The following is a 24,407-nucleotide window of genomic DNA, read 5'->3' as shown; positions in this document are numbered from 1 at the left end:
TCCAGACTAATTATTCATAGATAAAATCCAGCAGCATTTGCTCGGGGTAGCTGCTGAAATGACTAGCTACAGTTAGGAGTTTCTTCTAAAATAGGATAATTGCCTTCCAATTAACAAAATATTTCTTGAGGAACATTGAAGCAACTTTTAAAGGCTCACAATGTTAAGAAAGTTCAGCAAATTGTTCTAATTCAGTGCATGTGTCTTTGGTTTCTGAACAGAGGAACTTCAGATGAGAAAGTATGGAAGAGGGTAGACAGGTGCTTAAATCACACCAAAGGCAAGAATTTGTTCCTTTATCATTAACATGACATAATGATTGGTAGGCATCACACTTTTTCCAGTCAGTTTGCCCAGATTACCACTTGGGCAATTTCAAAAGTAATAATTGAAAAGGAGGATGCTTTTAATTTCCCTCCTCTGTCTCCATCAGAGGTGGATACACAAAAGGAGAAGGAAACTACATCACCTCCCCCACTGGGGCCACCTCTGCCTCGTTATGTTGCACTTGTGATGGCTAGTTTGTTTGCAAACATCCTTGGATGAATTCTAGACCTTTGCAATGTTTGTGCAGCATAGATAACTCAGTCATGAGTTTCTTCCTTTTCAGGTTTTTAAGGAATTAGAAGAATGGTTTCAGAATATGGGTGAAAAAGTCTTTTTACCAGTGTTGTAATTTAGGCTATTGCCGATGGCTATGCCCTTGGGAGCAGAAGACACTAACCCAAACTATATTAACTACTGATCAATATGGTGTATGCAATTTAGAACCCCAACAATGTGCTGACATGGGAGTAGATAATCAAAATAATGGAATGCTGATAGTTATAGATTTGCTGCTAGGGCAGGGTGCTTATGTTGAGCCACTGGACAAGCTCAAGAAGATCAGGGCCTATTTACACATTGATCCCCTGCTGGCTACCAAAACCTGTCTAGAATTCCTGCTAGCTGCAGAAAGAAAAGGTGTTTTGCACATTTACCCTGTCAAAAGGGTAAATAAAGATTTTATTGAGGTCATGGAATAGCCCCCTCAAACAATTCAAACACCAGAAAGAAACTCTTGAGGTGGCTGATATTCTGTTATTGCTTAACTGGTGAAAATGTTAATGCTGATGGTCAACAAGGTATAAAATTCATTAGAGCTACTGCACATTGTGCTGCTGAGCTGATTGAGGCATGTCAAATGTAGGGACAGACATACCTACAGCTAAAATACTGGATACAGGTTTATAACCTCTTCTAACAAATGTCTTAAGTGAATCACTAAGGTCAGTTTTAAAAGGGATGCACCAAGAGTCAGGTACTAAAATGTTCCTCAAACACACTGCCATAAATGTGTGAAGGTAAAACTGTGGGTAAATCTGTCAATCCAGGTTTGAAAAGCATGGGAATCCATGCCTGGAATCTATAACAAAAGGTGCAAGTTCCTGTATCCTGGTCAATACAGGAAGCCAGAAAGAGAACAACATACCATTCAGACAACAGCAAGGGTCCTGAGACCAGGTCCGTGAAGGGTCATTGAATCAGCCCTGCAATAAGCAGCAACAACTGCTTTGACTCCTTCATGGTCATAGAACTAGCCTTAAAGGAGCAGGATTGCACCAATGTTACCTTAACAGGAGTATAGGGACCTATTCCTGAAGGCATGATGAGACTGGTTCTAGGAAGATCTAATATGGGAATTAAAATTTGTGAAATCATACTTGTAGTCATTGACTCAGATGATATGGGAGAGCTAACATACCTCTGGCTTTCATTTTATCCCAGCAATAATTTAACATAGGCCCGTGCCTGCTGCTACCACGTTTTATTTTGGGGTCATTAAATATCGAATGGGGCCTCATGGACAGCAAGACCTATGTTGCCTCTCTTCTATAGAAAAAACAAGCCTCTTCAGTTCAGTTCAGGCCTTTCCCTGGCTTGTTTCACAGACACCTGATGTTGCTGTTACTGCTAATCATGAGTGGCCATTGGAATGGCAAACAAGGATGGCATTTAACTCAGTGACTTGGAATGGCAAAGAAGGATGGAATTTAACTCAGTGAATAGAGGAACTAGGGCAAAAATGTGCCCACTGAGTACCAAAGAATAAGGATGCGTTGGCCGTGAAAAAACAGGTGTGTTGTTCAGTCTCACATTTGAACCATACCAATTAACCTGAGGAAATTTATCTACTGAGTCAGTGGGTATGCATATTCAGATTCAGCCTTTTTATTTAGGAGTCACTGTTGTTATACCTATATTTAATCAGTTGTATGGAGACACTAGTTGGGGTTGAGCTTTGAAAGGGGAGAAATTATTAGCTCAATTGCTTGGCCCTCTACTATCCCATGGTATTCACCAATTTTTGTCACGTCCCACAAATCAGGGAAATGAGGGCTTTTACATGATGTAAGGCAAATAATTGTTATGCTTTGGTACACTTATACAAGGATTAGGTAAACCCAGTATAAAGTTGTACCTCATCCTTCTATGATTCTTGAAAATTGTCATCTCATAGTGATGGGCCCTAAGGATGGCTCTTGTGCTATACCATTAACTCATAACGACAAAGAAAAGTTTGCTTTTCCTTTGCCCATCACCAATAATGGATGCCTAATAAGAGGTACCAGGGGAAGGTTTCAGTACACCAAGGGAGGTTAAATAGCCCTTTTGTGCATCCATATAAAGCATTTCAAGGTTTGAGGCATTCTAAGGAAAAAAATTCTCTCATATATAATTATATGTATGACATCTTAAGAGCTGCCCCTTCCTCAGTGCTTTTTAGCAGAAGTCTGTAATGTATATTCCCTTTCCTCTATTAGAATAGGACTGTCTCTATCTCCAAAAAAGTGCATATGACTGAGACCTGGAAATACCTGGGATTCTTAGCTTAACAATGACCAATGGTCTCACTAAAAATAAATTTAGAATCAGGTCAGGTAAGACCTCTGTATGACACACAAAAGGTACTGGGTAACCTAAATTGGATAGATAAGCCCTGCATGATGGTATTGCTTAAACTAGTCAACTCAACAATTGATATACTTAAAAGGCAATCCTAACATAAATACCCCACACACATGGATCAGTGAAACAGAACAGAAGCTACTAAAATTTCCCTATGCTAGGCAGTTTAATGGAGAGACAAGATGATCTCCAGGTTTATTTGTTTTCTCCAATTAACAGCACCCTAACACCTTATAAGTCAGCTAGGCCCACTGTTATATTACCTACCTAGAGTTTATGTTTCTACCCTTGGATCCAAAAAGGATTGTTGCTCCCAGATTGTAATAACAAATCTTCTTTAATTAACATAAGAGAAGAATACATACTCAGGCGCTTATAGGTTATGAGCCTGACAACATTTGTCTTCCTGTATCTTTGAGAACCATTGTCAACAACTGATGTTTCACTCAGAAGAATTTCAAGTTGCCTTAGCAGACTACACAGAAAATATATATTAGCAGACTACACAGAAAATGTATACCTGCTGCTGTCTACTGACAAGTTTCTTCACACATTGCCTCTATTTCATTTCTCTGCCTCAAAAAGGGACTCATAAGCTAATGGCCCTATACATCACTGTCTTTATTGGTAGTTTTGATAAAAACAGCCTGCACACTGGAAAAAGGAATGAACTTACTTATTTGAGGATGCAAGTCTGCTGAGGGAGCAGAATTGACAGCTGCCATATGGCTCTAAGGCATTGTTCTTCTCAGGCAATAATTCTAGAATATGAGTCACAGTAGGTTTGTTTAACAATACAAAGTAAGGAACAAGCATAAATCAAGGAACCATATAGTCAAGGGGATGTTACTGTTTCTTACTTTATAAACATTAGTAAATTAAAGCATACATCTTGCTTTAATTACCCACAGTTGCTCCCATTTCCTCCTTTCAGGACCTCTAACAGAAGACAGTCAGCCTTTCAACACGCCCAGCTTTCAATTTTTTTTTCATCAAAATTACAGAGCACCATAAAAAAAAAAGTGCTTAATCTCACCAAAATCCAAGAAATACTTAACGGCATGCTCAGATTGTCAGTGACCTGTAGATATCCCTAAATTACTAGGAGTCAATCTTAGAGTATAACTTGACTGTTGAATTTGGTATGTCTCCCAATTGGGCAACAAAAGAACATCAGATTTCCAATGACCTTTGTTTTGTTGTCATTGTTTCCTCCAATCACAGTGTTGAAACAACAAATATGCCTATCCCATTATTCATATGGGAATGCCACAATACTTCAAAACTGAAAATGGACCCTATTAGACCTCTCATAATTTTCAGTAGTGGCAATTTCAGCATAACTGTGTTATCTCTTTTACCCCCCCCCCAAGGTCAAACATTTGTAGAATGTGCTTGTCATACCTTTAAAAATATTTGTAAACAGACAAGGAAGATAAGGCAACATCTGCTAGAGATCAGTTATTTAACATTATATTTGTTACAACATTTTTAAATTGTGATCAATATGTGTGTTTGCCTATACTGAAATGCTGAAAGGCATTTTGAAGCACCACTTTCTTTCTTTCTTTTTTCCCCTCTTTGGTCATGGGGCTTGAACTCTGGGCCTGGGCACTCTGCTATTTAAGCCACTGTGCCACTTCCGGTTTTCTGATGTTTAACTGGAGATGGGAACTTCATGGACTTTATTGCCTTGGATAGCTTTCAACCTAGATCCTCACTACTCAGCCTCCTGAGTAGCTAGGCGTGATTACAGGCGTGAGCTAGTGTCACCTGGCTAAGCACTGCTTTCTTTACAGAACATAGACCTGAGGTATTGGCAAAAGACCTTCAGAAGGATAAGCTCTGGACAAGACCTTCTATATTTTTACTACTGTGGGAGGAGGCATGGTTGTGTTCTTTGTCCTACAGGATACAGTTGCCTCCTGCTCACTCTTCTGGCAATCTCATGAGTTGGAAAGACCTCTGCCACAGATGGCAAAGATGACCTTGCAAGATCCTGAACTGAAACATCACCAGTGATGCTTCTGGCAACTAAAGTGGTCCCAGGTATGATGAGCTGCAGGCAACTGAAATAGTGGAAATAGAAAGCAGAAAAAATGATGTGGAGAGTAGGAACAGTCTGGATGCCTAAAAAGCAGTTTTTCAGCTTAGCGAGCTAGTAGAGTTGTCAGATATTAAACAACTCTACTCAAGAAGATTGCATGTTGTGTTATTGCTACTTACATTTATGCCAGAATTCTGGCACAGGAAATATGCTGTGCCAGTATGCAAGAATGACTTTATTCACACTACTGCCATTTCCAATAGTGATACCCAACTGTGTCCCTGTAGAACCCTTATTTAGAGCAATTGACTAGTGGCAACTACATGAACCACAATATTTGTGTCTTTCTCAATACCCGCGTTTTTCTCTGCTTCAGCCCCTGATAGTTGCAGACATATTATATCACAGGAGCATGGACATTCTCTCCCCACTCATGATAATACTCCTGGATAATCTTCTTTCATTCAGACTGTGGGACTGAATGCCTCTGGTTTAATTATAGACAGTACCTCCTTACTACCAAATTTAGAGCATGGCCACAACGCACTGAAATGGAACCCCAATAAGACATCTTTGTTTGGTGATCTTTTTCTTGACAACATAAAAGACAAAATGAAGTATTCTTATTAATAGGTTGGGGACACCACAGACATCTCTTATCACCCTTTAAACATGCCTCTAATAACTATTTCTTAGGAAGATGAATGTCTTTCATGACTTGATACAGGTAAGATTCAAAACTTTACATGGGCCATCTTTTTAAATTATTTTTATTGTTATTATAAAAGTGATGAACAGAGAGGTTATTGTTACCTAAGGGAGTTAAGGAATACATCTCTTATTGGATACTGTCCCCTCTTCCCTTGCTCTCTCCCAATATCGCTCCTATCCCCATCCACAGGGTGTATAGTTCACTTTCAATGTAGTGTCTACTGAGTGTTACTGTTGCATCCGTTCACCATTTGTCCCTCTGTATCTGTGCCATGCCTGTACCCACCCAAAGACAATAAATTTAACAAACAAGACAAAGGGAAAAGAAAATTGCAACAAAAAAGTCTCATTTCCATTTCCTGGAGCTCATTTCGATAACTATTTATTTTTGTATGATCAGATTCACATATGTGTTGTGCTGTTGCTTTCCAGTCCTTTGGTCTCACTCTGTGTGAATGTCTAGAGTTCTGTATTGATTTTCATGCCCCAGAGTATTTTAGACCTAGCTTCTGCATATGAGCAAAATCTTTGTGTTTCTGGTCAGATAAGATTATGTTAAGCGACATGAATCACAAGATAAGGACACAAGTGGTTTTTCCTTCTTTTATTGTTGCTAATGTATTTATAATGTACCACGTGATGTTCTATGCTTTGTATGTCCCTCCCTCACATTATAACCCCTGTTTTCACTGTATATGATGTTTGTATAATTTAGGGAGGGGAAGGGATAAAACAAATTGTTTAAATAGGGATACAGGTTGACCCATTGCAACAATGAGCTGTACAAGACACAATGTGGAAAAACAAACTACAAATTAGACAGGTGTGGGAGGGCAGGGTCAAGTGTAGGTATAGAGATGGAAGGGAAGGGATAGGAGGGGAAAAACAAAGGAGGTAACAATGCTTGATAAGAAATGTACTCATTACCTTGCTCATGCATCTGTAACCCCTCTGAACAGTAATTTCACAATAATCAACACGTAAAAAGAACCTTGTCTTTCCAGTTTGCCTTACCTCCACTTAAAATGCATTGTCTAGGTTCTTCAGCTTCCCAGCAAAAGCCATACTGTTTTTCTTCCTCATGGCTCTGTAAAATTCCATTGTGCATTTCTTGGATCTACTCATCTCCTGTAAGTTATCTGGGCTATTTCCATAACTTGGCTCTTGCAAATAGTGCAGCAGTGAACATGGACGTACAGGTGTCTTTTTTGGTATGCTGGTTCTGATGTGCAGGTTAGATGTCCAGGATTGGGATGCTTATGGCTGTACTGAAGATCTATGTTAAGTTTTCTTCAGAAACCTCTTAATTGCTATCCAGACTGGTTGAACTAGTTTACATACCCACCAAAAGTGATATAGAGTTCCTTTTTTTACCATATTGCTGCCATCATCTGATATTGTCATTGTTTAAATTCACCATGTTAGCCAATCTACCTGAGTGAGATGGAATCTGACAGTGGATTTTCATTTCCTTTCTTGCCAGAGAAGATGAGCATTCCGTTATGTATTTCTTTGCCTTATTGAAAATTCTTTGTCTGAGAAGTCTTCTTAGCTTCTTTGCCCAGTTAGTAACTAGGTTTGGGACGGGTTACTATCTTGAGTTCCTGGCACATTTTGGATATTAGGCCTTCGTGACATGTATTGCTGGTGAAGCTCTTGTCACAGTCTGTTCAGTCTTTCTAGTTTTATAATTATGTCTTTGCTGTGCAGAATCTTTATTTGACACAGTCCAATTAGTCAATCTCCTTCCTACCTGCTTGGCCCCTGAGAATTTTTTCCCAAAGTTTCTACTGCTGGGTGCCCCTGGTGGCTCAGAGCTGTAATCCTAGCTATTCAGGAGGCTGAGATCTGAGAATCATGGTACAAAGCCAGCCCAAGCAGGAAAGTCAATGAGATTCTTATCTCTAATGAAACACCAGAAAACTGGAAGTGGTGCTGTGGCTTCAGTGGTAGAGTGCTAGCCTTGAGGTGAAGAGCTCAGGGCCAATACCCAAGCACAGAGTTTGAGCCCCATGACCAACTGAAGGAAAAAAAAAAAGATTCTCCCTCTGCCTATAAATTCTACTATTTCTACTACTATTGCAGTAATTTCAGAGTTTCTTGTCTGAGGTTGAGGTGTTGAGGTCTCTGATCCACACTGAATTGATGTTAGTGCATAGTGAAAAATAGGGATCCTCTCTTAGTTTTCTGCCTATGGATACCCAGTTTTCCCAACACCAGTTACTGAAGAAACGACCTTTCCCTCCACTCCCCTTCCCCTATTTTTGACTCCCTAATGAAATATCAGACAACTGTAAGTCTGTGGTTTTTATTTCTGGATCTTCTACTCTGTTCCACTGATGTTTGAATCTGTTTGGGGGCCAAAACCATGCGGCTGCTGTTAGTATATCTCTGTAGCAGAGCTTGTGGTCTGAGATTGGGATAACACAAGCACCAATCTTTCCTAGAACTGCTTTAACTATTTGTGATTTTTTTTATGTTACATGTGACATTTTAGCTTGTTTTCTCTACCTTGGTGAAGGTATCTGCATTTGTAGATCCTTTTTAGCTATAGGTGGGGATTGCATTAAATATGAAGATCACTTATGGACATTTTCACAATATGAATCTAGCTATCCATCAAAATGGAGACTCTTTCCACTTACTGATATTGTCTTTAATTCTTTTCTTCAAATTTGTACAGTGTTGCAAAAAAAACTTCTTTTACTTCCTCAGTTGTTTATTCACAGGTTTTTTTTTCAAGCTATTACAAATGCTATTGATTTCCTGATTTCCTTCTCTTCTTGTACATTTTTGATCTAGAGATAGCCTTCTGATTTCTGTGCATTAATTTTGTACCCTGCTACTTGATGAAAGCTTTCTGTCAGATCTAGGAGGTTGGCAATGGAATCTTTGGGTTGTTTTAAATATTAGCATCATGCCATCTACTAATAGGGATAGGTGGATTTCTACTTTCGCTGCATGATTCCTTTTTATATTTTTTTCTTGCCTCATTGCTCTGGATAGGCATTCCAGAACTGTACTATAGAGGAATGCTTTTAATTTTTCACTGTTCAGTGTGATGTTGGCTTTTGGTCTATCACATATAGACAATTAATTTGAGATATGTTCCTTCTTTTCCTGGCATCTCCAGAGCATTTTACACTTATGGATGTTGGATTTTGTTGAGCATTTTATGCTACATCTACTGAGATGAGCCACAGGTGCCATTTTTAAACGAAATATGGAGACTAGTACTGTATTCTCACCTAGAATCCTCGTCATAGCATGATTCAAAAAGTGATACTTGTGAGAAAACAAGAACATAATTTGACTGATCATTTCATAGTTTGTATTCTCATATGTTCCTTACGACTACTTTGATTAAATTTACACAAACCAAAGTCATTTTAATTTCACTTTTCTAAGGTAATCTTATTCTGCCTATTGTATTTCTCATCTTCACATATCTAGTTTACGGTTGGCTCATATATTCGTGATGAAACATCAAGCAGCAGTGTGGCTATTACTCAATTTGAAAGGTCTTTTGAAATATTTCAATAAAATTTAGCCCTAGTTAACTCATATATACCAATTGTTCTATTGGATCCTGACTGACATTACTTTTTCTGTAGTGGACCGAGCAGCTGCTGCTTCTCTTTCCATGGCTGCTCTTACTATTTCTCTCCAAAGAGCTAGTAAAGTGGATGCTGATTTAAAATTTTTTTAAGAAATACCCACAGAATTTTTCCCAAGAGTTTTTATTGGAAACACATGTAGAATAAACAACTGTAATAAGAATTCCAGAACTAGAGAAACCCACTGAATGTATCCTACAATGCAAGCATGTCTCTATTTGAAAGAGAGCAACTTCAGAATTTGCTGATCCTAATACTACAAAGCATGTATAAATCTCCTACATTATAACTCTCCCCAAAATTACTTGGAAGTAGGGAAAAACTTCTAAATGTTTTTTTTTTTTTTTCTGATTGCCTCCCCAAGAAGTAGGAAAGTTTATTCTCAGTTGTTCTCCCAACTGAATAAGCAGCAAGGCCATAGTTATTTATCAGTTCTTGAAAAGCTACAAATGAATCATAATTATCATAATACTAAAATTTGCTTCTCTGGACTCAAGTGCTGCATCTGGGGATCATTTATGAGGGAAATAAATATTATTATTATTATTATTATTATTATTATTATTATTATTATTATTATTATTATTATTTGTTTTGCAAGTAACGCAGAGTGCTCTTTCCCAATACAACAGACCAGAATGAAGATGGATGCACTGTTTTCTTACTAAAAATAAATGACCGCCTGGAGGTCATGTTGGACCTCCTCAATTGTTTATTTGGGGCCTCTTGGAGAGGCCATTTAGGATTTTGTCTAGAGCAACCTGTGGGGTGGTGCCTTCCCAGAGCAGAGCACAGCACAGCAGAGCAAAGCAGGGCAGGCCTATAGAGATTGGAGAGGCCAGCAGAGGAGGAAGGAAAGCAAAGGAAAAGCCTTCCCCCTTAGAGATTTGGAGTTTTGGAGCTTTGGCGATCTGAGGTTTGGAGGTTTACTGACTAATTGGTGTTTTACAGATCAACTAAAAGCAGCCTACTGGAAGCTTGGGAGTTTGATGGTTGAGACTGCTCCTGGTTTTGGGTATCTAGCCCAGCAAAAGGTAGTTGCAGGCTCGTTTTCTGGTGTAAATTGTATAATTTTGTTGTTGTTGTTGTTGTTGTTATATTTAACTGTGCCTCAATGGATTGTGTTGTTCTTTAGAGGTAATACGGTGTCATGTGTGTCATAACTTTCGTTTTCTTAGTGCATTTTACTTAGAGGCAAATGGGAAGACATAATGTCAATATTTAGGAGGGGGGGACCTTAAAACTAGCACTTAGTAATAATCATTATCTTCGTTAATATTTAGCTCCATTGAAACAATGACAATAAATAATTACGATAATTCACAATGACTTTTTTTTTTACTGTTGCATTCCATCAGCATGGATGCAACACTCCAAAATTACTTATTCGTTCACCCCTTTCGCGTTTTGACCCTGCCAACTTCCGCCTGACCTCCTCTTACATCCGGAACCCACATCCCTCCATCTTGCTCGCGCCTTGACTCGGGAGGTGAGCAAGCGTGTCGTGCCGTCAGGACACAGTACTCTGGAAAGAAGGTAAGGAATATGGAAACTTCAACACTGACGTGACTTGTGAGCGTCTGCAGAGATTGTCGGAAGCAGAATCACCTCTCGTGAAGATAAAATAGCGGTAGCGCAGAAGTGTTTTTTACCTCAGGTTTTATCGGACGTCGCCAAACATCCTTTCCTCAAACGACACATTTATGCACATGTACGCTAGGTGTGCGTGTGCGTGCGTGTGTGTGTGTGTGTGAAAAAATGTTGTTGTGTGCACCAGAGGGAGCTTGGTTTCGTATTGCTGGAAAGACGTCCGTCCGCTCCCTTGAAAAGGAAGGTGGCGGCCGTAAGTTTGTTCCTCAGAGGGGGATGGGCTTAAACTCTGTGGGGTCCGGGAGGAAGAACTGCAGAAAAACCTCTTTTGTTGGGGGGAGAAAACACAATTTCCATTTAACTCTTTGTCCTCCTCTGTGCCAGTTGGGCTTTGTGTGACTTTTCTTCCTTAGCGCAAAGTTTCTCGCTGGCGAAAGCTCCGGACGCCATTTTGATTCACGCGGACGTGTCTATTTCTCGGTTTCCTTCCAGTTTTAGTACCTACAGTCTGGATTAGAAAAGGAAGGCAGGATAGTCAAACGCTGAATCTAAAACCTGGCACTGCTGACCTGTTAGCAGCAAACTCGCCCACCTCACAGAAAAGCGAGAAAATTTGGACGTTTTAAACTTTGTCAGTTAATTTAGTCATTCGATACCTAAGAGGGCGAGAAAGACCTTCACTGTTTACCTCAGCGCAGGTAAAGGCGGAATTCTCTTGTGCATAACGCACTCTTCTGGGCACGTGCAGAACGTTGGCAAGCACAACATGAAAGCTGAAACAAATTCTTATTGGTGACTGTGATAAGTGGGGACAGAGGGAAAGTATTTGAAAATACTCGATACTTGTGCACCTATTACAAACCTTACCATAGTAACTGTTACATGTGTTCACATGCCCGTACTTGCCTTTCTTTATCAATATAATTTCTGTAGGGGAAGGGAAAAAACAAATCATTTAAATAGGGAAACAGGTGGATCCATTGAAACAATGAGACATACAAGTCCTTATGAGGAAAAATGAACTTTACAACTTTTGTTGAGGCAGGAGTATTGAGTGGAGGGGGCGGCGGAGGATGGGAACAGGAAACAGGAGGAGGTTACAATGATTGATAAGGAGAAATGGACTCATTATCTTGCCCATGTAATTGTAACCCTCTGTACAGTATTTTCACAAAAAATTAAAGAAACCTAAAAAAAAATTAAAAATTTAAAACAATACTACTTTAAAAGTTGGTAGTGATGTTAGGCGCTGGTGGCTCATGCCTGTAATACTAGCTGCTCAGGAGGCCGAGAGGTGAGAATCTCCGTTCAAAGCCCAACTGGGCAGGATAGTCTGTGACACTCTTTTCTCCAGTTAAGCATCAGAAAACTGCAAGTGAGCCTGTGGCTCCAATGGTACAGCATTAACTTTGACATGAAGAAATTAGGAACGTATTCAGGCCAGAATTCAAGCCCCATGACAAGAAAAAAAAGTTCGTAATGAGTGTGTTATTATAGTTTAGTGAGTAAAATAGTAACTGGATGTAATTCTCATTTAAACATGTAAAAAGGGTGGATGTCAGTTCGTTTGATTTTTCTTGCTGTCTTAGCTCATAGATACTCTAAATCATACTGTAATGAAAATTGTAAATGATATATTTAAATGAAAATGCCACATTTAAATGTAATACCCTAAATTAAATGATTAAAATTATATTTTACATTAAATAAATTTATCAGTATCTTATAAAGCTTATTATGTTAATAGGCCAGTAATAGTTGTGCTTTATATATTACAGATCTTGCTGATTGTGGTTAAGACTCAAGGACTCACTTGTCAGATTTTTCACTTCAGTGTTAATCATACAGAAAACTTGGATTTTTTTTTGCCACCTACAGCAATAGGATGGAGTCTGATCAGCCTAGGAAACTGTTTGTAGGAGGCCTTAGTGCAGACACCACTGAAAAGGATCTTGAAGGCATTTTTTGTGAGTTTGGACACTTAGCAGAAGGTAATTCTTAGACTCAGACTTTTATCTTTGAAACACGTAAAGTAAAATGCCTCTTCTTGAAACTTGCATGATAAAAACAATGTTTTAAAGAAAGCACTGACTTGCTGTAATGCTCTAAGCATCTTATAACAGTGAAAATGAAAATAACAAATATATTGTAGAAGTAGAGCATGATATAAAATGTGATGGGCTTAGTTTAATTGCTTTTGTTGTTGATATAGAAAATACCAGTCAAAATGTAAAATGTAAAGTTTTGGGATTTTAAATAATAGTTTGAAATGCTATTAAAGCACAGTGCCCATTATAGTTTTTAAAAAATTTGTTCATGAACCTTTCATTTCCACGTACTTATGAAATTAAAATGCTTTCTCTATTTGCAGTCATTTTGCTGAAGCATAGGCAAACTAAGAGGTCTAGAGGCTTTGCTTTTATTACTTTTGAAAGACCTGCAGATGCACAGTGGGCAGCCAAAGAGATGAATGGAAAAGTAAGCATCTTTTAAAAACATCCCACTTCTACTCAGCACTTTATAATATTGATGGTTTGGTTTTTTTCTACAGGTTCTAAAGTGATATGATGCCAGCTTGAACTATTGATATTTTGTGTTTTAATATACTCAGAAGTGGCCATGAGCTATGTACTTATCCTCATGTCTAAAACCCTGTGCACTTAGGCACAGAGATCCTCAGACTATTTTGTTAGACAAGCAAACAAACCCATGATGCCCTTATTATCAGTTAGCACCCCCCCTAAAAAAAACATACATATGGTATAATGTTTAGAACAGTATTTAGGGAAAAAATTTAGCAAGACCTTAGAAGTCCTGAGTTCAAGTCCCAGTACCAGCACAGAAGAAAATATAGCAAATGGAAGTGGATGGAAACAAATTAGCAGATACATTCAATTTGTTTCATGGTACTATTCCAATATCATTTTGGATAGGATGTTAGCTTTCAAATACCTAAAACTTGGAAGTTATTAGTGGTTCATTCCTTGAATCCCAGCCACTTTAGTGGCTGCAACCAGGCAGCTTTTAGCTTTAAGTACCTGAGACTTTATCTCAAAATAACCAGCAAAGGGGCTGGGAAGGTGACTCAGTGGTAGAGCACTTGCCTTACATGCATGAGGCCCTGGATTCAATTCTTTAAGCACCACATAAACAGAAAAAGTTGGAAGTGGCACTATGCCTCAAGTGGTAGATGGTTATCCTTGAGCTGAAGGACACCACCAGTGCCAGCGTTCAGGCCCCACGACTGGAAAAAAAAAAACAGCAAAATTTCTGTTGTTAGAGAAATGGTTCAAATGGTAAAGGTCAAGCCAATGAGCCTATTGAGCCTAAGAACTTGAACTGTATGCCTAGTACCAAAAAATGAGCTACAAATTTAAAGTGAACTGCCACAAGAAAGACAAGAAGACAGTAAAAATCAGTGAAAAAAAATAAAATGTATTATAACTTGTGGGAGGACTTCTGAGGAATTCCTTGTGGTTATGGGTTTGAACTCAAGGTTCATGCCTGCTAAACAGATATCCTACAACTTTAAAAAATATTTGCATCATTACTATGGAGATGATGTACAAAGGGATTAGAGGTACACAAATAAAGAATGTTTTCTTTCAGATTGTGTCACCCGTATTCTAATTCTGGCATCATACCTCCAGCTTCTTGTTTTTGTTACATCTTTTGAGCTAAAAGTACTGCTTATTTGCCTGGTTAGGCTAACCTACGTTTTTCTAACTTATATTGACACTAGCTTGGTCTGTAAAACTTGCACTGATTCTTAATCTTCCTGATTGACACCTCCAGATTGTCTGGATTATACTCAGCATCATGGATGTATTTCTATGAAACAAAATTATTAAAAGACACATGTGTAGTTACTGTTGGAAAATTTTTGAGAAAGGTGGGTTTGAGCAAGATTTACATACAAATATATAATCACTTTTTGTTAGATGGAAACTAATGTGGACAAATTGATGAATCCTTTCTCTCCTGCAATTCTTTGTATTCAGCCAAGAGTGAATTTAGTAGTCACTTTCATGATTAGTCTCTTTTTTTTGTTGGGGGTTCCAGTTGTGGGGCCTGAACTCCAGCTCTGGGCGCTGACCCTCAGCTCTTCAGCTCAAGGATAGCGCTCTACCACTTGAGCCACAGCAGTGCTTCTGGCTTTTTTTTTCTGCTTATGTGGTGCTGAGGAATCAAACCTAAGTCCTCATGCATGCAAGGCAAGCGCTCTACCACTGAGCCACCTTCCTAGACCCTCATGATTAGTCTTGTTATTATAATGATTGCTGACCCCATACTTTTATCCTGAAGACAGGATCTAGAATCTTAAATTCTAGAGATAATGTCTCTCTAGCCTCTTGGGTTGTTTTTGGTTTGTTTTTTGGTGCCAATATCAAGATGAACTCAGGTCTCCAAACTTGCTCCACTTTTTCCTCACACAGGTGGCTTTATTTGAATCATGTAGTCAATGCTACATTTTTTCTAGCTAATTGGAGATATTCTTGTGGTTGTTGCTGCCAAGCTTGCCTTTAAATTACTGTTCTAAGATCTCCAGACTGCTATGTATCCAAGAGCACACATGTATAGCACCAGGAGTTGTCTTCAAATGTTTTCATTGTCATAAACTTTTGATTTTGTTAATATTTCAGTCATTCTCTGTTTTGGGATATTTTCTGTTAGTTTTTTTTTTTTTTTTTTTTTTTTTTTTTTTTTTTTTTTTACAAATTCTGACATCTTTTCCAGTTCTCAAATTTCTTTAAGCTCTATCTAATATACCATCCTGTATTTTAGCCCTTGCTCTTTGTCCTAATGAGATATTACTTTCTGTATTTGACTTACAAGAATTGTCTTAAGATATTCATGTAATTTGTATATATATATATATATATATATATATATATACATATTTGTGTATATATAGATACAGATATATGTTTGGGAGTATATATATATGTATATATATGTACATTTGTACATATATGTATAAATATAAACTCATTACACACACACACACACACACACACACACATTACCAATACTAGTGCTTGATCTCAGAACCAGGACAATGTCCCTGAGGCTTTTTTGCTCAAGGCTATCAGTCTACTATTTGGTCCACTTCTGGCTCTTTCTGTGTATGTGGAATTAAGGACTGGAACCCAGTACTTGATGCAGGTGAGGGAAGCACTCTGCCACTGAGCCACATTCCCAGTCCAAAATCCTATTTTAGTCTCTCATTGTCTTCCGCATTTATGCTTATTTTGTAACATTCTTGTTCATTTTTCAATTGTGTTTCATAATTTGTAATTTATTTTCTTCCTGTATCTCACTGCTTGGTTCTTGAAAACATTGTTTCCAGTGTTTCTCCTGTACATGATGAAATTTAAAAGAAACTAATGGTCACATTTGGATCCTGACTTAACTACAGAGACAATTTTGATAGTTGAAGAGTTATTTTTAGCAAATATTTTTTCTTCAGTTTTCAGAAAAGAAGATATAACCATCTCTCTAAACTAAAATTTTATTCCTTCTTCCAGTATTGTTATCAGTTCTTACTATAGGTTGTACCTTAATACCGTAGTGGAAAGTGGTTCTGAATAAGAACAGGGACTGTGGTTGTTATTATCTAGGTTGAAGGAAAATGAATACACTTCCCATAAATGGAATGTCATTGTTGATTTAAAATTAACTTAATAGTATATTTTCATAGACATAAAATATAAACCAAATTAGGTAATGTTATTGATAAAAGTCTTGATCTTCCAGTGTTTGGATGGAAAAGAAATTAAAGTCGAGCCAGCAGGCAAGCTGTCATATAACCGTTGTGGTCAAAGGAGACACATACCTCTTTCAAGAAATAAAGTGACCCAAAGAAGTCTGAGCTCTGGAGAAGATGGAAGTGATGGAGCAAGAGGCCACTCTTCATGTGAAGGGACCTTTGGTAATATTTTAACATATAAATATGCAAATTTAGGATTGAAAGCCAATAAGTTTATATAGATACAGTTGTTTGTAATTTATTTCCTTATGAACAAAATGTTAAATTTACTGCTAATAAGAAGTCTGTTCTAAGCATTTTATAGTAATTTAAGAATGCCTATTGTGACAAAATTTTTAAATTCATAATTATCTTGCAGGAAAATAGTACACAGGGTAGAGTAAAGTAAAATTTTGCAAACCCACCAAGTGCCTTTCCTCACTCAACAAGTTTTCTGCATTAAAAGTCATTCAGAATGCCCCTAGTTCTCCAGCCAATATTTAATATTGAGGGATTGATCAGGTAATTTATTTGTTCTTGTTAAAAATTATGTAGGTGTGATCTTTTGACACTTGGATCGGAGGATGCACCACAGCCTGAAGAATAGATTTACTTTATGAACTAGAGCTTTAGTTTTCTCAAACTTGGCTTTGCTTCTGGGACCAACTTAAAACACTCATACTACATGTCTTTCTTACATTTACTGTATAGAAGAGACTGAGCCATAAAAATGATACCATGTACTATTTTTAGAGATACCATTTTCTCTTGCTAACAAAAGGGAATACTTACAATTTCACTATAAATGAATTTTTTGGCATTAAAAATTAAATTGTATACTATGTGTTGAATTTGTTAACTTATTTTCAAAAGGTTAAGTATAGAGCTGTTAGTTTTGATAATGACATAATACGCACTGCAGCTAACTTTCAAAAGTATAATTGCAGTATTTTCTCAAGTTGAAATAAATGGATTTAGATCTTTCCCTTTGCAGTAAATTGAGCTTGAATATCAAATTTAATATCAATTTTAATTTGAGGATCAAATTTAAAATCTTTATGTGTTTATATAAATGTACATTTCCTTCTTTTCAAGAAAATTTACCCAACCCTCACATATCTACACATTATTTCCAGGTAGAAATGATGTAAGTGATAAAAGATTTATTTCATCAATGGAAGGTTTTTATTGTATATAGATCCCATTTATAGGGCATTCTTTTTTATATATCATTTCTTTGTCTTATTTGGATTTGTATTGTATATTTGGGTTTATATCATCAATGTGATTGGAAAAAGGTTTTACACACCAGACTTAAGTGAATAGAGATGTGTTAATGTTCCTTACAATAGTTAAACATTGTTTATAATCCTCCCTAGCTTTGAAACATAGTCAATGTTACAAAGTTTTGCTTCTCTACTCTCCAGTTCTCTTCATGTGTCTTCAAATGTGTCTAGAGGGCTTAACATATTTTTCCCAAAACTCTCATTTGGACTTTGATTAATACAATATTTTCTTGACTTATACTTGCAAAATAGAAGGTAATACTAGGGGCAGGAGGTGGCATGGTTAATTTGGTAGAGCACAGCTGATGAGGAAGTGCATCAGGTACCAAGTTCCAGTTCTAGTCTCAAACCTTAGAAAAAACAAAGTAAGAAGAGAACAGGTAATTCTGAAACTTAAGAGTTTTAATGATGTTCATTCCTCAAGACTATGTAGTATTTTTAATATTTATAAGTAGAAATTAAGAAATGGTAGTTAAAAGATTGGTTACTTAAGTATCAACTGTGTTGTTTTCAACACAGATAACGGCAGATGTAGTCCTAATTTCAACGCGAGTTCTTCTAGGAGACACTTACCAGGTAAAAGAAGTCCATCTTCCAGAAGTAGTGGTCCTCCTCCTAAAAGATCTGATCATTCTGCTCCAGTACAAAGCAGTCATAGAATGCGAGAAGAAGGTATGTATACATGCCTAGTAAAAGAGAGTTCCATGAAAATGAATATAGAATCTTATGAATAAGGGAAAGCTCTATTGAAGGAGATCCTTTAAATCTAAGAAACAAAACAGGTGGTGAGACTAGTGTGAGTATTATGATTGAGTCTTCAGTATTGCTTTCCTTATCAGTAATCTTTGAGCTTCATGACACATAAGTAAGATCAATACTTCATGTTATTGGTGTAATATTCAGTTAAGTACCATCATGGTATATATATTACTTTCAGTTTTCTTGCTTTAGAATTTCTCTATAGAATTTCTTTCTGTCAGAATTCTCTGATATGGGTGAAACTGTGGAGATAATTACCTTTACCTTTAAAAGGATATGCAAGATTTCTGTAGGCAAGTTTTCTTCTTTTGTATCCCTGCTTTCTAGTATCTAAATCACTGACATGAGTGAAACTTTTATATTTGAATAATGGCAGTGCTTTATTGAAACTATTTTTAAAACAAGAAATGAATTATTCCTCTTAAAGCCTATTAACTATATTTTCCTGTATGTCCATGTAAAAGGTACAGGTCGGCTTGTAAGATGATACTTAAATGATACCTAATGTGTGAGTCGTTGAATTTGATTCTGTCAAACTAGTGAGGCATATGAAAATATCGACGATCCATATTATGCAGTTAAGAATGTCCGTTGAAAGGAATAGATAATAAATACAAATGACCGACATGGGAATCTTAATGTGAAACATGAAATGTCATTAGCTGAAATGAATCATTGTAGGCTTAGATGATTTTAAAATGAAATTTAAAAGTATGAAAGGCAAACTTGAAGTGGTAAGACATTTTAGTTGCCTGTAAATCTGAAAAACTAATGTATTTTCTCATAGGAAACACATGAATCACTATGATCATACATTTGAAGTCCTAAGCCATGCCTGATGGACATTTGAAATGACTTGAGGACAGAATTAAAAGAAAACCTAAGATAAATTAAGTAGCAAAAATGGAAATGATGAGTTTTAAGGATGCAGATTCAGCAGAAAAAATAAAGTTATCTATAAATAGTTATTATAAAAGTTAAAAGATAGCTAATAATTTGGGAGTCATAAATTTAAGAGGCAAAATTTTAGTTCTTCTGTAATTAATGGTATTTGACCTTTGAAATGGTAGGAAGGAAGTTTACTATCAATTTTGAATTTTGAATGTAGAATACAAAATGTCCACCTTATTCCCATTAGGTGATTGAACAGTGATTTAAATAGCTTAACTCTAGGAATCAAGAACATGAGTTAGCATATGAAGATGTTTATTTATATGTGAGTTTAGAAGACATAGTTTGTATATTACATATAAAATATAGGTTATAAAGATATATTTATATACTGATTTAGAAGACATTGTATATATACTAAATAATATGCTTTGTTATATACATATTAATGAACTTCCAAGTAATATTGCCAGCATGTAGTAGGAAAGTTGTTATATACATACTAATGAACTTCCAAGTAATATTGCCAGCATGTAGTAGGAAAGTATATTAGCATAAAATAAGATTATCTTAAGTTTAATATGTATTAGTGTATATATCAATGAACTTTCAAATAACATTGACAGCATGTCAATTTCACAATTTTGTGAAAGAAACTATACTTTGAGTTTTAAAGTTTGATTTTATTTTTTGTGACCAGATGTATCCCTATGGTAATCTCATGGGTTGCAAGGCAGTGGCAGAAAGCCACAGCTTATCATTATACTATAATAGGGATACACTAAGCTATTCTCCACAAAGCAACTGTTGGTAAGCTTGGCAGATGAGATATATTTAAGTATATTGATGATGCTTACTGGAATGTAACCACAGGAAGCTTCTCTACATTTGTTAAAGTCTTTGCTATACTAATAAAGCAATCAAAAGGTATTCTACAAAATACTTGATAATTTAAGCAAGGAAAAGTTTTCTAAGCTATTGTTAGGCTTTAAATGGTACTTAGAAAACATAGGTGACAATTTACATCAGAACAAAGATAAACTTGTTTTTTTGAGGAGCAAGCAGGAGATTTTAACCAGAATGATAATATCATTTTGAGTATTAGGAGAGGATTTTAGCTGTAGTGGAACTGCATTCCTCATTGTATATGAACAATGTATTGCTTTGGAAAGAAGGTGTGAGATATACATCTAGACAAGGCACTTGTTTGATGAGCTATGGTTGGTGAGATATATTAAGCATATTTTCCATTTAACAATGTTTCCATATATATATATGGATATATATATATATATCTCTGTGTATACTTATGTTTACATGTGAATGAATGTTATATATTTGTGCATATTTTACATAATATTCCTGATAACAAATAGGTGAGAAAAAATGTAACAGATGTAAAAACCATGAGAATCAGATTATAATATCATAGGTAATATATTTAGTTCAAATTCTAATAGCAGTGATTAAAGTAAGTATTATGTATCTAGGAAAAGCAAAAGAAGTTACATTTAGGATTAACACTTAAATTTCAGGGGTAAGTGGTATCTTTTGGAAAACCTTAAGTATATTTGCGACAGGCTATACCAGTGTTTTAATTTTTATTTCCTTATATATCTCATCAGCAAGAAATTATTATTTTTTTGTCGGTTGTTGATGCTGTCCCTCAGCGCTTCAGCTCATGGCATGTGCTCTACCTCTTGAGCCACAGTGCTACTTCCAGGTTTCTGAGTGGTTTATTGGAGATAAGACACTCACAGACTTTCCTGCACAGGTTGGCTCTGAACCGTGACCCTCAGATCTTGGCCTACTGAGTAGCTATGATTATAGGGATGAACCACTGAAATTCTTCATGTAATCATTTTTAAGTTAAAGGTTTACCATTGCGTGGGGAAGAGAATTATGAAGTTATGCCACAAAGAAACCCAGTCTCTTTGCAGAGAGATGACTATGTATCACCAAGAGGTGAAAATTATTCTACTAAAGATAGGTAAGTAAGTTAACAAATAGTTGATATGTTTGGTTTTTTTGGGGCGAGGCATCGGATGCAGGGCTTGAACCCTGGGCTTGGGTACTGTCCTTGTGCTCTTCAGCTCAAGGGGAGCGCTCTACCTCTTGAGCCACAACGCCACTTCCAATCTTGGTTATGAGGTGGAATGGTCCAGAGTGTACAGTGTAGTTTATTTGGCATTATACAACATAGATTTTCTGTTCCACAGCCAATACCATGCATGGAAATTGCCACCTACTTAAGCATTTATCCTAATGTGTGTTTTCCATGCTAATGGAAGCAAATACTAACTTCATGTTATTTTTCTGTAAGATCTGGCTACATTAAAACATACGTCAGCATTTTATTTTTTTATAGATGACTAAGATTCAATTGTGTGTATATAATAATACATATCCAGTCATATTATTAGCATGTTTCTACCATGAGGTAGTTAGTGATTATAAGACACAGGAGTGCTTGTTTTCAATTCCCATACTTGGCTGGAAATAGAATTGATAGGACATATTTTAAATATTGTGTAGCCACTAATTTTACAGAATGTATTCTTTTACATTCCTGCCTTTTAACAGGCACGAATGAGTCTGATTAATTCATATTTTTATTTGCTTTTAGCTGTAGTCTGACCTGTTTCATTGTGTTTTGGTTCATCTAATTTGTAGAAATGCCTATTCCGTTGCTTTGGGCATTTTTACATTGGAATCTCCGTGTTTTTGAGAATTGCCTGTGTTCTGGAAGTTAAAACTTGCCGTTTTTAATTTTCTACTTTAAAGAGGAGACCACCTGAATTCTCGAGACAGACAGGTTTACGCTGGAGCAACTAGAGAATATGGATACCATGATTATGGTCGTTACAGTTCACGAGATGAACGTACTTCCAAAAGCTATAGGTATTACATATTCTATTAAATGTATTGTAGAAATTATTAATGCTTGCATTAATCATTGGCTTTGTTTTAAATTTAGTGGTCGTGGTGGCTACGATAGGAGTCGTTCCAGTGGAAGTTCATATAGAGATGAAAGTTACGGTAAGAATCCATTCCTTCTGGTTAGTTTGAGAATGTTTGCATTGTTTGAATCACTCTAATTTGAAAGATAAATAAGGTGTCTCACACTCTTACATTAAGGAAAATGGTTACATCATAGTACATAAGCGTGTTTAGCACTCTGTGGAAAAGGGATAATGTGAACAGTTAGAATTTCAGTCAAGTTTCATCAAATCAAAACTCGATATTCCCAAGCAGACGATACTTAAAACACATGATGTAAAAACAATGTCACCAATAGCATGCTTGTTCATCTTTGATATGCAGGGATTTACCATAGTGTACCAACTACAAAAGAATTCCCTAGGATCTATGGTGGAAACAATCGGTATGATGATAACTTCAGCTCACAACATGAACATAGTAGAAGAAGTAAAAATACTGCAAGCAACCAAAGTGATATCTATTACTGTTGTCATGAATATGGTAGGAGACGAGAAAGTGGTCTTCTCTCTTCTAAGGAAAGGGGTTACCATACTCCTCGTGAGTCATAAAAGTAACTCAGAGTATGAAGTTTACCAAGGAGAATGGGAAATTATGGTGGAAGCCTTGTAAAAGGAATCAGAAGATAATAAAACAGTATGTTTCAGTTGTTTACCAAATTTCATTTTCCAACAGAAAAATAGAATAGTACTTTTCTGTGTTAATGAATATTTCTAAAACATCATTTAGAGGAAGGAACATATATTTACATTCACTTTAAAAGAGGTATTTTTCATCTCAACCAACAGTAAGGAAGTTACAATTTGAGAATAACTGTCAAAATAGTTAATTAAGAACTTTGTTGTTAAGAGTTATATGAGAGGTTAAAGTTCAGTAAGTCTGGCCTGGGCACTATCCCTGAGCCATTATCAATGCAAGCAAGGCAAGAGCTGTGTTGGAAATAAGAGTCTTGTGGACTTTACTGACCAGGCCGCCAAGCTGGCTCCACCCTGCTCCTGAATAACAGGAGTTATTAGTATTCCAGGTGTGAGCCACCAAACCTGGCAAGTACAGTGCTTCTTGATTAATGTTTCCCCTTACACTCTTCTCACCCATTTTTCCCATCACATCCGTTCCTTCAAGTTATATAGTTTAATTTTTACATCACATGAAGTGAATATGACTGCATTTTCGCACATTTTCTGCCTCCATTCATGTTTCCCTCTCCCCTAAATATGTTTCTGCTTCCTGAAGTTCATTTTTTAAGCACTTCACTGGTTGTCAAGACGAGTTACAACTTTGGGCTCCTGGCCTAACTGTAGCATCGTTTTGTTTGTGTAAATAACCAAAAAACTCTGTATAAGTTGCCATGTTGGCCTTTTCACAAAATAAATGTATGTGCATGAAGAGCCATCTCCTGTCTCAACTTATTGCTAAGTTACACATACATGAGAAAGTTGCCTTAAAGAATAGTATGAAAATTTGGGTTTGAACCCAGAAGAAAAGTAAGTATGAAAGAGACACAATTGACGATGGAAAGGGAAAGGAGCTGAGAAAGGGCTGGCTGATCAAAATACCTTATATTCAGAATAACTTATATTCATGTATGGAAATAATATTGTAGCTTTCCAGAATTGTTTGGGGAAGGAATAAAAAAAGAGTAATAGATAGATGTGTTTAAAAGTACGCTATATACATGTAAGGGAATACAGCACAAGAAGAAAAACCAGAAGGTTTGGTAATTGCAAATAGAAAGTTCAAAGTTCATGGTTGTAACTGTAGGACTAGAAAGAGGATGGGAAGAATGGAGGAGCAATTAATAGTAGAGG

General features: G+C 36.6%; 1 protein-coding gene across 2 annotated transcripts; it reads left to right on the top strand.

Annotated features, from left to right (window-relative positions):
* Positions 1-10,780: 10,780 nt before the first annotated feature.
* On the top strand, positions 10,781-23,857 carry LOC138823779 (RNA-binding motif protein, X chromosome-like). Of its 2 annotated transcripts, none has more exons than XM_070017342.1 (9): positions 10,781-10,860; positions 12,793-12,905; positions 13,286-13,392; positions 16,672-16,846; positions 18,469-18,621; positions 21,469-21,589; positions 22,384-22,500; positions 22,577-22,638; positions 22,924-23,857. In XM_070017342.1, exons 2-9 carry the CDS (start codon positions 12,800-12,802, stop codon positions 23,148-23,150), a joined length of 1,068 nt encoding a protein of 355 aa, XP_069873443.1. In that variant the 5' UTR covers positions 10,781-10,860; positions 12,793-12,799; the 3' UTR covers positions 23,151-23,857. The 2 variants fall into 2 exon arrangements, with proteins under 2 accessions (XP_069873443.1, XP_069873442.1); XM_070017341.1 differs by having other exon boundaries at positions 12,693-12,905.
* Positions 23,858-24,407: the final 550 nt, after the last annotated feature.

Source organism: Dipodomys merriami, unplaced genomic scaffold (genome assembly GCF_024711535.1).
Source record: "Dipodomys merriami isolate MVZ:Mamm:240054 unplaced genomic scaffold, mDipMer1.0.p SCAF_123, whole genome shotgun sequence".
NCBI classification, from domain to species: domain Eukaryota; kingdom Metazoa; phylum Chordata; class Mammalia; order Rodentia; family Heteromyidae; genus Dipodomys; species Dipodomys merriami.
This window is presented reverse-complemented; position numbering and strand designations above follow the sequence as displayed.